The following is a 12,733-nucleotide window of genomic DNA, read 5'->3' as shown; positions in this document are numbered from 1 at the left end:
TAGAAAGACTAGACTATATAAGACTTAGTCTTATTTTAAATCTTGATTTCAGTGGGCATATTCTAATTGTGCCTTAAGTCTGGACTTTTCCAAAGTGTTTCTTTGGGAATATCTAGAATTGTGTAATTGTTAATTTGTGTGACTTAATAATAACTGCCCGCAGGAGCAGTTTTTTTTTTCCCAATAAAGTCCACAGAGCAGGTCTCCAAGGTTTGGGATTCCCCCCTCCCCTGCCCCAGCAGAGTGGTGATAACTACTAAATTAGAAGTTTTTAAAAGGTAACTAAATAATTTAACAGAAGATATCAAAGGCTACGACTAGTCATAATGACATACTTGTTGGGATATATAATTGGAAGGATAATTTCATGTCTTCATCATAAGCTACAAAGGGATATCTGAGGGGCGCTGTTGGGAACAGAATGCAGGACTGGATGGGTTTTTGGCCCGATTGTCTTTTTTTTTTTAAAGCAGTGTAATTAAAGTTGGTTTGACATAATTAGTTGTGTACCACTTCCCCGGTGGATAGCTAAGCTTCTTTTAAATCTTAGAGGCCTAGAGAATGACAGTAACCATAAGATGAACAGAACTGTCATGTTTATGGGTAATAATGTTGAGGTACAACCAGCCTGTCACCTTCAAGGCTTACTTAACTCCCAAAGATACTTACCAATGGATTAATGGAAGTGGAATTCTGGACTTAATATTCCTGATCTGCTTTGGGAGGGCTACTTATGTTAAGAAAGATATGCATACAGCCTAGATTTGAGGTTGTTTTTTTAAAAAATTTTTAATTTTTGCTTTCTGCAATGAAGGTTTAAACTGCATAGGGGAATTGTGTTAATTTCACTTTCTGAAAATAATTTCGAAAAGTCAAAAAGGTTTTCCTTAATGTGCGGTGGTTTATGAACACAGACACAGTACTCCTCCGGGACGGTGTCTCTTGGTCAGTTAGAGCAAGCGTGTAGCTCGTTCATACCATACTCGCATGCCTTAAATGTGTGGATGTGATTATCTTCCTTTAATGATATCTGATGCCATGGCCTCAATGTCTTTCAAGCTGGCTTCAGTCGTGCTGGGGGATCTGGAGGAGCGACCAGGGAAATTCCAGGATTGCTTGACAGGGGCACCGTGTGGGATAGGAACTGCATAGGCAGCGTCCTGGAAGAGGCCATGAACTGCTTTGCCGAGATGCAGAGGCAGACAGAGGAGAAGTTCCGCATGTGGATAGAAAAACTCACTCGCCTGGACACCGATGAAGAAAGCAAGCAGCAACTGGAGTCCAGGGAACCTAAAGTACCCTTAGATGGCCAAAGAATCTCCTCAACTCCTCAGGCAGGGATTTTTATGCATGTGCCGCCGGATAGCCAGGCACTTCCACAGCAGCCGTCCTTTAACTCTTACGCCAGCTGTCAAAATACCGATATGGCTTTAGAGGCTCCAGAGACTTTGAATAACAATTTCCCAGCTCTCTTCCCTGAAAACGGAAATATCATGGAATCCAGCTTGAACCCATCACAAACTTAACAAGATCCTCAAGCGGCAACGGTTAACCCAGATCTTGACTGGAAAAGCTGGCCGTTGTAAAACAAATAACACAATTTGGTTCCTTCTTTAGGCTTTTTAACAGTGTTTATTTTTCTTGTCACCTTCTTGAGAGAAGAAATGTCATTTGGTTTTGCCATTGAGATGCTCTTCCTGGCTTTTCATCCGCAGAGCTTACGTTAGTGAGCTTTTTTTGTGTATATTTTACTTATAGGACCAGTCAATGTATTCCTTATCTGCTCCTTTTGCATGCCAGAATTGTTTATTTGTATATATTATATACATAAAAGATTTGAAATTGAAAGACTCATACCAAATCAGTATGCCCTGTAAATATTTTCTTAAAATAAATGCTAGCATCTATATTGTGCATTTTAAACAGAATTATAATACTGCTTGCCATGTTTGGTTCGTCCATCACTTAGGGCAGAAATTGGCTGATTTATGAATTGGAAAGTTTTTGATAAACCATTCAATATTCTCATTCGCTTTCACGCAAGTTTATGCATTCACAGTATTTATATTTAGAGGAATCTTTCATTTTGTAAAAACATGCTAATCCCAATGGCCAGAAGAATTTGAGAGAGAAAAATAATAGATCTATCTCTCCAAGGGTTAAATTAATTTGGGGACATTGAACGAGATTAAGTGAACATTTACTATAAAAGCATGCATAAGAACTTATACCACCTGTCAAAACAGAATAATTGTCGGTGTGGGTGTGTTTTATACAATCAAATTGTAATGTTATGCTATCAATTCTGGACTATATTGTGAAATAATAGTGGGGTTAAGTCTTGAAATTTGGCCAGTTGTAAATTTCAGCTTGAAAGATGTTGTCATTTGCAGCCTATAAAAGAATTCATAGCATGATCATTTTGATTGCTCTTTTAGTCAGTATCTCTTGTGCTGCATAACAAGTTCCTTCCCTCATTTTCTAATCTTGATGCCAAATAACAGTTTGAAAGATTCAAGCAGTAACAAATATTACCCTTTTCCTTCTGTTGTGTGCTTTATGATTGACATCCTTGTTTTCCTGATTTCCATTGGGTTCTCTGCTGGTTCAGATAATGGAAAAAACATGGACTCAGGCTAAGTTATCAGGGACACTTTTATCCATACATTTAAGTTGGCAACTTTAAGACTTATGATTTCAACTCCCAGAATTCCCCAGCCAGCATGGCTGAGTGAAGAATTCTAGAAGTTGAAGGCCCCAAGTTGCCAAGTTTGGATACCTGTGATTTAAGGGATGAAAAAATCTGTGCTTGCTTCCAGAAGATATACCTCTGGAAGCAGTATATGGTAAGATTTTGTTTTGTTTTCCAAATATTTATTCAGAGTTTGTTTTCAGAGTATTCTTTCTTTCTTATCCCATCTCCTTGATCTAAAAAAAATTCCACGTTTTCCTGAACGTTACAAGTAAATGTGGAAATGGTGTATATGGACACATAATAAGATCTTGAATAAATGGGTTTTGCTGCATGGCTTTCTGGGTTGCTGCTCTTTTTTTTCCATGTCTTTTATTTTTTTAGAAACATTTTCTAAGCTCTTGTTCACTGAACATTCTTCTTAGCGGTGTTGGTTGGGACTACCCATTCAGTATGTAGTTATTCTTTTCAGTTTAAAATTTTCTTCATTCCTGGGAGAGGCTATTATTGAGTAAACATCCCTTACAAGTTAGAAATCCAACAGTTCTGATGGTTCCTATTTCGCCTTTCATGTGAAAATAATTTATTTTTTAAAAATACAAAAACACTTTTTCATTATGCTAAAATTTTTAAAATGTGGGTAACCCAATCGGGTAAAATTTATGCCCAAGACTCCACAGTTAATGAGATCCTAAACATGTTTACTCAGAAGTAAATCCCACACAGGTCATTGCAGCTTTTTCTTGGTTTAGGATTGCAGCCTAAAGTTTCAATTGTAAAAGTTGAGGGGCGGGGGAATTAACAAATTGTTTGAGTACCTCGGTATGAGGATGCTGTGTCTTTTTTCTCAAGGCTGCTCCTATCACATGGAAAGCAGTCTATGAAAGCGAAAAGATCTTTGAATGCAGTTTGTGAAAAGGCATGCAGTGAAATGATATAAGCATTCGAAAATTCAAAAAGATCTCTTTAGATCGTGATATTTAAAGCAATATCTTGGATGCCTGTACTTTATAGATATCTTCAGTTATTGCTCATTGATCCATGTTAATTTTATCTGAATGTATTTAAAGAACATGATGTTTTTTTTAAAAAAAAAATTAAAAATATGTAAACCGGTTTCTTACCCTCTCCTCTACATAATTTATCTTAGGAGAAATAAAGCAGCTTTTTAAAAGCTGCGTTGTTCAGGGTATATTTGTTCAAAAGGCTATGCAGGAAATAATATGTAAAGCAAACGTGAATGGTTTCTAAAAATAAGTTTGGTGTTAATAGTTTTCCATGTATCATATTGATATGGATGTGAATTTGATACCTTCCTAACCTTAAAAATGTGTACATTTAACTGGTTTTAAACAGTAGGGAATCTCTTTAGTATCTTGACAAGTTGGTTTTGGTTTTGGTTTTGCCTTGAATAAAGCATAAAGTTGCCATTCTTTTACAAATTAAGAATGTGTAGTGTTTATTGTATTGTAGTTTCTTTGTTTTGCTCTTGAGATACAGGTAAGAATTTAGGATTATGTTCCGAGGAGGCTGCCAGCTATATTGGTTTTCCCAAACACACCTTGGCTTAACACCATTTTCTTGCCTTAGTCATGTTCTGAAACATTACAGGAGTATAAGAAATTAGGTATGGTTTATTGGTAGATTTTTACAATATATTATTTCTCATTGGATTCTAAACTAACATATGAAACAGCTCTTGACATACTTTTCCAACTCTCGCCCTCTAAAAATCATTGCAAAAACCAAACTTAGAATGTAAAGGTGATTTAAAGCTCATATTTGTTTTCCACAAAAGCTGTGTAGCATTTCTGTTGGTGCCAGTGAACTGGATTTTGTTAAAATGCTGCTCTGGAAAGATACCGGTAGCCCCCGATATACAACAGTTCATTTACTGACCGTTCAAAGTTACAAATCACTGAAAAAAGTGACTTATAACAATTTGTTCATAGTTATGGAACATCCCCATGGTCACGGAATCAAAATTCAGATGCTGGATAACTGACTCATATGTACGATGGTTGCAGTGTCCTGGGGTCATGTGATCATCTTTTGTGACCTCCTGACAAAGTAAATGGGGAAACAAGACTCACTTAACAACCATATTACTAACTTAACAATAGTGATGATTCACTTAACGACTGTGGCAAGAAAGATCGTAAAATGGGGAAAAACTCACTTAACAAATGTCTTTGCTTAGCAACATAAATTTTGGGCTCAATTGGTTGTAAGTTGAGGACTACCTGTAGCCAGGCAGTCAAGAGTAACTGTTTAAATCATGGTTTAGGAAAGGTCAGCTATGAAAAGTGGACGTGTCACTTCCATTAATCTCAGTTATAGGTAATGATTTCAAGTTTCAATACAATAAGAGTCATGATTACAGCTAACTGTATTTGAGATCATAACAACCATGGTTATAACCAACCATATTTCAAGCAAAGTGCTCTGGGGAAGACAGAGAAACTGAAGACATCAAAAACTATATCTTGATTTCAGCTAATCCCATTAGCAATCTAAATTTTGACTCATGAGGGTCTTCTCTGCCAGATGCAGCGTAGTACGTGAAACTGCCATTCGCGATCAGCAAGTCATCCTTTTTATTGGTCCCTTCCTCTGTTTGTCTCTTGAGATTTTGTGAAGATGACAAATACAATAGTTAACAGGGTGCAGAAGGAGGAACCTGCCCAGGTGATGAATTAGAAAAAAACAAGTAGCTTGCAAGTTTGGTTCCAAATAACTTGAAATCTTATTTCTAAAGGAGTGTATATTTTCTATACAGTCATTTTTTTGCCTACTTCAGAACTCTTGCTTATTTTTACCAATTGTTGGTGCATCTGATGCGTTGCATGCTCAGACTCTTGTTCTGACTAAATGCGGAAAATGTCAAATTGCGAACGATGAGGTGGCAAAGATTTTGCCTTCATATCCGATAATATCCAAATAGTATTGAAGTTACTACTAATACTATTTGCTGTCACCGCAGTATTACTTCAGTATTGCAGTGCCAGTTTACTCAGCCCTTAAATTTACTCTTTCCCCTTTATCTCCTCCTGCAAATTCCTCTTTGTGCTTTTTTGAGGGAGCTGTTTGTGTCTTTCCCTCGAGCAGCCTCAGAAGATCAAGATCATGAAAGAAGAGATCAGAAGATCTCCTGGAAGCAAATCCTTCTGAAACCACCCCCTTCCCCAAATGGTAAAATGTTTGGAAGGATTTTTCAGGATTTTTCTTGACATTACCAATAGCCATACCCAACTTTTTACAATGAAATTGAATTCAGTAGCGGCTTACTTCTGAGTAAGTATAAGGTTGTCCTGTGAGCCACAAGTCAAGAACAACATGGAGGTTGCAGATCCTACTCGGTTTGTAGTAACTCAGGGAAGATTTATTTCACTGAGTTGAGTTCATACATGGTGTATTGTCTTTGTCATTATTGTTTTGTGTGAATCCAGCCAGAGGGACTTAAGTAACTGGAAGAGAGCATCCTGTATGGTTCATTCCATTACCAGTTGCCTGATCCTGTCAGAGGTACGACTTTTCTGGGAAGTGAGTACAGTTTAGGATGATTAATTGGAAGTGTCAGTAACCCAGTAAGAAATGCGATCCCAAAAAAGAATTGGAACACAGGTCTTATCATATTGAGAAGTGTTTTTTCCTGTCGTCTTGGCTCCCATACTTAAAACTATTAATTGCTTTAACTGTGATTTGCTAGTGAGTTACAATCCCACAAAGCTGCAATTCAGAATACTTTTGGTTTTGTATCATTGCATGAATCTTGACATAATTTGTAAGCTATGGCTTAAGACTGTGTATGAAGGAATCCAACTGTCCTACTCAGGAAACTATCATACAATTTATGTACTAAGCCAGTGGTTGAGTTCATACATCACACTGAGTCATAAAATTACTTATAAACTGCAGCAACTGGGATGAACAGATTGCTGTGGTCCTCAAAAGAAGCTTAACTATGGTTTATTTTAATGTTGCTTGATTATTTAAAGCATGCTTTGTTGGAGTAATAGGATACAGTAAGCCATAAATCACGGCTTATTAACGACAGCAGCTGAGGCAACGCAACCTAATGTACTATTACTGAGTTTCGATCATGTGACCACGGGGATGCCGCAAGAGTTGTAAGTGTGAAAAACGGTCGTAAGTCACTTTTTTCAGGGCCATTGTGATTTCAAACCATCACCAAGTGAATATGTTGTAAGTCGGGGATAATCTGTAAAACAAATTAGTAAAAAATAACAGTATCCATGACAGCAGTTTCTTTATGGGACAGGTAGTCCTCGACTTGCCATCACAATTAAGCCCACAACATTTCTGTGGTTAAGTGAAACATTCGTTGAGTGAGTTTTGCCCCACTATACGACCTTCCTTGTCTCCATTGCTAAGCGAACCATTGCCGTTGATAAGTCAGTAACCCGGTTGTTAACTGAATTCGGTTTCCCTATCGACTTTGCTTGTCAAGAAGGTCGCCAAAGGGTTTGCGTGACCTTGGGACACTGCAACCATCATAAATAAGAATCGGTTGCCAAGCCACTGAACGTAAATCATACGACCATGGGGAGTAACTGGGAAAAACGGTCATAAGTCACATTTTTTCGGTGCCATTGTAACTTTGAACGGTCACTAAACGAACTGTTGTGAGTTGAAGACTACCTGTATTTAGGGGTCGCTATTTTTCACCTGACTAGAGATTTCAGCAAAGAAACAAAAGCATCTGTTTGGTTCGTGAATGGTTTTCTCTTTAGATTGAGGGAAATAATATCAAGTGGAATCTGCAATCCCCAAGCTGTAAAATTGCCTCACCTCTTAAACAGGAATGATATTACAGCCCTCAGCCAGGTAGAAAACCAGGTCTCCTTGGGGGTGATCATAAGTGATTTGACTGCCAGCAAACACCCCCTTTGGTTTTCCCTTTTGTTGTTCCCTGTGTTGGTTTCCCCTCTTCTCTGATTATTTGTCATAGTCACAATATATCCCTTGATTGTTCCCTCTTATGATTGGGGGTGAAATAAACCTCCGAGTTTTTAAAAATTTATTAAAAAATAAATTTATAAATAATAAATAATTTATTTATAAAATTTATAGGCCGCCCATCTTATGTCAGAGTAACTCTGGGTCTTGCTCACATCTTCCATCCATCCATATAGCCGCCCATCTCAGCAAATGACTGGATGGCTCACTCACTCACAATTTCATTTCCTTTCCCTTTCCTTTTCCTTTCCTTTCCTTTCCTTTTCCTTTCCTTTTCCTTCCCTTCCCATAGCTGCCTATCTCAGCAAATGACTCTGGGTGGCTTACCCAAGCCTTGCTCACAATTTCCTTTCCCTTTCCCTTTCCCTTCCCTTTATGACCACAATTGAGAAGATATATGTTGCTAAGTGAGACATTTGCTCAGTGAGTTTTGCCCCATTGTACAACTTTCCTTGCCACATTTCTTAAAGCGAATCCCTGCAGTTATTAAATTAGTATTACAATTGTTAAGTGAATTCCCCACTGACTGTTAAAAAGTTGCAAAAGGGCATCATATGACCATGGGACAGGGCATCCATCATAAATATGAGTCAGTTGCCAAGCATTTGAATGTAAATCACATGACCATGGGGATGCTGCAGTGGTCATAAGTGTGTAAAACGGCCATAAGGCACTGTTTTCAGTGCCGTTGTAACTTTGAATGGTCACTGAGCAAGCTGTTGTAAGTTGAGGACTACCTGTTATCATCACCCCATTCCCCTTGATGAGAGATAGGCTTCCATTTTAGTTTTCCTTCCCCTTCCCTCCTGGCACATTTAATTATTTGAGACCGTTCCCAATGAATAGCTGGTGATTAAATAGAGGTGCCCTAATTTAGTTGCATGGACCCACAGGACAAGGTGGGGGGCAGTCCATCCCCTGCAGATTTTTCCTGTCCTCTGAACAGCTTATGGTCTGTAAAGGTAACGAAGTAACAGAGTTAGAAGGGACCTTCGAGGTCTTCTAGTCCAACCCCCCCCCCCGCCCAATCAAGAATTTGGGTATCAAACTCAAGGCTTGGATCTGCCCTGTGGTGTGCTCAGATCTGGCCCACAGAGCTGGCTTCGAAACAGCAAAGGACCAGCCCGTAGTGCCTCTGCTAGCAAAAACAGACCACAAAAGGGAATGAAGAAGGAAAGGAAAGGAAAGGAAAGGAAAGGAAAGGAAAGGAAAGGAAAGGAAAGGAAAGGAAAGGAAAGGAAAGGAAAGGAAAGGAAAGAAGGAAAGGGTAAGGAAGGGAAGAAAGGAAAGGAAAGGAAAGGAAAGAAGGAAAGGGTAAGGAAGGGAAGGGAAGAAAGGGAAGGGAAGGGAAGTAAGGAAGGAAAGGAAAGGAAGAAAAGTTAGAGAAGAAGGAAAGGAAAGGAAAGGAAAGGAAAGGAAAGGAAAGGAAAGGAAAGGAAAGGAAAGGAAAGGAAGATTATAATGAGAGTGAAGGAGGGTCTCAGGGAAGTCCTGCCTTAGCACTTGGCCACCACAGGAGTCCCATGTGTCAGGATTCCGCAGTTATCCCCATTTAAATCATGAGTCTCGAACCAAACTTCCAAAACTTAAAAAGGATTTATTGGGAGTTAGAAGATGCAGCAGTGCCTGGGTGTAGCCGACTCTGAGACTTATCATTCATTGTCACCTTGGCCCTGGTTTCCCCTTACCCCCTGGGTGTATCTTAATTCCTATCCTCCAATGGGACACCTCCATAGCCAAGAATCATCAATTATGCTCTCCAGTTAGAATTTTGCTGGCAGAAACTTCTAGTACACCTAGATAGTATCTTTGAAAGCATTTATGGAATGTGGTTTCGGTTTGCAAACTGCCACACTGCTCCCCCCTCCATTTCTTCTGTAGGCATCTCTAAAAAGACCATAGAAAGATTTCATGAGTTGACACCATGTCACGCCCACCCTGGCCAGGCCCACCCCAACAACACCCCATGCCCGCCCCCCCCCGCCCCCCCCGGAGGTTTGATACCTCTGCCCTGTACCATTTCGGACAAGTGGTTGTCCAGTTCTTTCATAAAACTTCCACGCCTGACAGATTTCCTTCAAAGGTGTCTAATCTCCTTTAAAAGGAAGACTGAATCTTTATTTCTTCTGATGAAGAAATCATGGGGCTGTGTGATTCTCCCATTGGATCTCTTATTGATCTATTCTTTTGTTGCCTGGGAAGAAGTGAGCACTTCCAATCATCAGAAGAAATAAAAAATCAAAGATTCGGTCTTCCTTTGAAAGGAGATTAGACACCTTTGAAAGGAAATCATTTGGCTGTCAGGCGTGGAAGTTATACAGATAGTCCTCAACTTCGAAGCATTCGTTTAGTGACCTTTCGAACTGAACAAAAAAAGTGACTTGTGACCGTTTTTCCACACTTAAGGACCGTTACGGCATTCCCGTGGTCACGCGAACAAAATTCAGAAGCTTGGCAACCGGCGTGTATTTATGACGGTTGTCGTTTCCCAGGTCACGTGATCACTTTTGGAGTCAGTGGGGAAGCCACATTCACTTAATGGCTGTCTTACTCTCTTAACAGCTGTCTTGTTAGCAGTGGATACTTTGGGCTCCGTTGTGGTCAAAAGTTGAGGACCTCCGTTTTCAGTGGCGAATGTACCCCACAGCATTTTTACTCAGTGGAAATCAGCAGCTGTGGAAAGTTACTGCTTTTATGCCTTGTTTATAAGTATCTCCAGGAAGCTAGCCTAGATGGTTTGGGGATGTTACACTTATTTTCCTCCCGTAAATCTGCTTTTATTTTACCCGCCCCTCCTCTTCCTTACTGTGTTTATATTGAGCTCTAATCTCGCTCTTGAATCAGCATCAAATCAATGAGTGAAGAGCTGGAAGGGACCTTGGAGGTCTTCTAGTCCAACCCCCTGGTCAAGCAGGAAACCCTGCCCCATTTCAGACAAATGGTTGTCCAGTCTCTTCTTTAAAAACCTCCAGTGATGGAGCAGCCACAACTTCTGCAGTCAAGCTGTTCCACTGGTTTATTGTCTTCACGGTTAGGAAGCGTCTCCTTAATCCCAGGTTGCTTCTCTCTTTGATTAGTTTCCAACCATCATTCCTTGTCCTGCCCTCTGGGACCTTGGAAAATAAATGGACCCCCTCCTCTTTGTGGCAGCCCCTCAAATACTGGAATCCTGCTATCATGTTCCCCCTGGTCCTTCTTTTCTCTAGTCAAACCCAATTCCTGCAACCTTTCTTCACATGGTTTTCATATGTATTCTCCCTTTGCATTTTGTATTGATAAGTTTTAAGTTTCGGAGACCCAATAATTTTCTCTTTTTGATGAAGCGATAGTTAGTTTCCTTTTATTTTCTCAGGAGGAATGGTTTCCTCCAGTGAAATGACTGGGGAATTTTCCTGGCATGGTGCTTTTATTGGAAATGCAGACACGAGGACTGTAGGGCATGAGGAAGAGGGTTGGGGAAAGGCTTCCTGAATAATTTTCTGGGCACCAGTTCAGTATAAAAGCGCAAGACATAAACATGTGGAAGACTAATCAGCTTCCTTCATCATCATGGATTTCTAATTCCCCCTCCCCAACTCTCTGACAGCTTTTCAGGGGGACTTGTTTGTTTGTTTGTTTGTTTGTTTGTTTTCCTTGAAAAGATTTAGCTTCTCTTTCAAAAAGCTTCTTTGGCACATTTCAGTACATCCATTTCAGCTTTCTGTCTGGCGAGAGCATTTATTCTTTGCAGTTCGCAGTAATGAACACATATTAAAAGAGACATCATATTACCTAGTTTCAAAACGAGCAAAACAGCAAATCTGAAAAAAAAAGTTGGTTTGTGGAATGGCTGAAGGATACCAGTTTTTCACCCGATGCATTTCAGGATCACAGGATCCAATCCCCTGCTTGTTCATTCAAAATAGGAATAATCCCTTTTGACCACAGTAGAATTATTCTAAGTAAGTATGCATAGCATGGTAGCCTTGAAATTGAATGTCCCAAAGAAACCATTCACATGTATACGCTATTCCCTGTAAACAAAGGGTTATTGGTAAGTTTCCTGCCTAAGTTTCATTGAACCCTGGTTTTTTTTTTAACTGTAGGAATGTTTGTACAGAAAAATCTTGTGCCAAATATTCCAACCTTGTGTTCCTCTCTGCTTGCCTGTTTTCAGCTTATTTGCCTCCTAAGATTTGCTCATATTTTCATCTAACTTGAGAGTCAGAATTTTAAAAAGCAACATTTTTGTTCCATTCACAGAGTGAAGGCATATATTTTGGTTTCTTTCCTTGATTTAATGAAAACTTGAAAAACAAAAAGAAGTTGATTTTTTTTTTCTTAACTGATAAATCTTATTGTTCAGCATGTAAATTGTCACTCTCTCATGTATGCTAAATTTAAGCTAAGCTATAAGGTTTGCTGTTTGGAAGTGTGGAAGATACCAGAGTTGGCGCTACAGATAGCAAGTTTATGCTTTTATTCCCTACTGATGAAGACTTTCACCCAAGTTATTCTCTGGGTAGGTGATCAGAATATCACTCTGCATGTATATGCATTTTATTCTACATTTTTGCATGATTATACATGTTGGAGTGGTACAATTTTGACTTGGTTCTTATTGTTAACTAAGCATAATTTGACCTCCATAAATCTGTTTGATTCTACTTTGGACAAACCAGTGCTGGTAATTAAAGGCAATCCGTTGAGAAATTGATAAAAGGAATTAATTACAAACAGCACCACCATTGGTTAGGTAATAAACAGTCAATATTGTACTTAACCCTCGTATCTTCTGCACTTAAAACTTTTTTTTTTTTAATCGGTCATGCAATGTCCATTGAAGCCCGGTTGCACTGAACTCTGATGACTCATCACGGGGAGAAATAGCTATCCTTTTTCACATTACTCAAACCTGCCAACCCCTCTTCAACCTCAAGTATTTTCCTTCGATACAGCTGCATGCAACATTTTAGACAGTGAATATTGAAATGCCGATTTGTTAAGGCTTCTCCAACACTTTGCAGTCATCAGTGTTTATTGCAAAAAATCATCGTTTTCCATCATCACCAACCTCGTGCC

General features: G+C 39.2%; 1 protein-coding gene across 7 annotated transcripts in view; it reads left to right on the top strand.

Moving 5' to 3' along the window:
* Nucleotides 1-12,733, top strand: part of ARK2N (arkadia (RNF111) N-terminal like PKA signaling regulator 2N) — a 62,916-nt gene that overhangs the window by 28,888 nt on the left and 21,295 nt on the right. Inside the window, exon 4 of one of the 7 annotated variants that reach the window (XM_087927545.1) lies at nt 1,060-4,136. The exons of the other annotated variants lie outside the window; for them this stretch is intronic. Within the exon in view, the coding sequence (XP_087783671.1) occupies nt 1,060-1,526 (467 nt within the window). The 3' untranslated portion in view covers nt 1,527-4,136. Of the gene's footprint in view, nt 1-1,059; nt 4,137-12,733 lie in introns of those variants that run through there. 7 annotated transcript variants of the gene reach the window in all.

The sequence above is a fragment of the Pseudonaja textilis genome, chromosome 2 (assembly GCF_049901715.1).
Source record: "Pseudonaja textilis isolate UNSWEBS1 chromosome 2, rPseTex1.2, whole genome shotgun sequence".
Lineage (NCBI taxonomy): Eukaryota > Metazoa > Chordata > Lepidosauria > Squamata > Elapidae > Pseudonaja > Pseudonaja textilis.
This window is presented reverse-complemented; position numbering and strand designations above follow the sequence as displayed.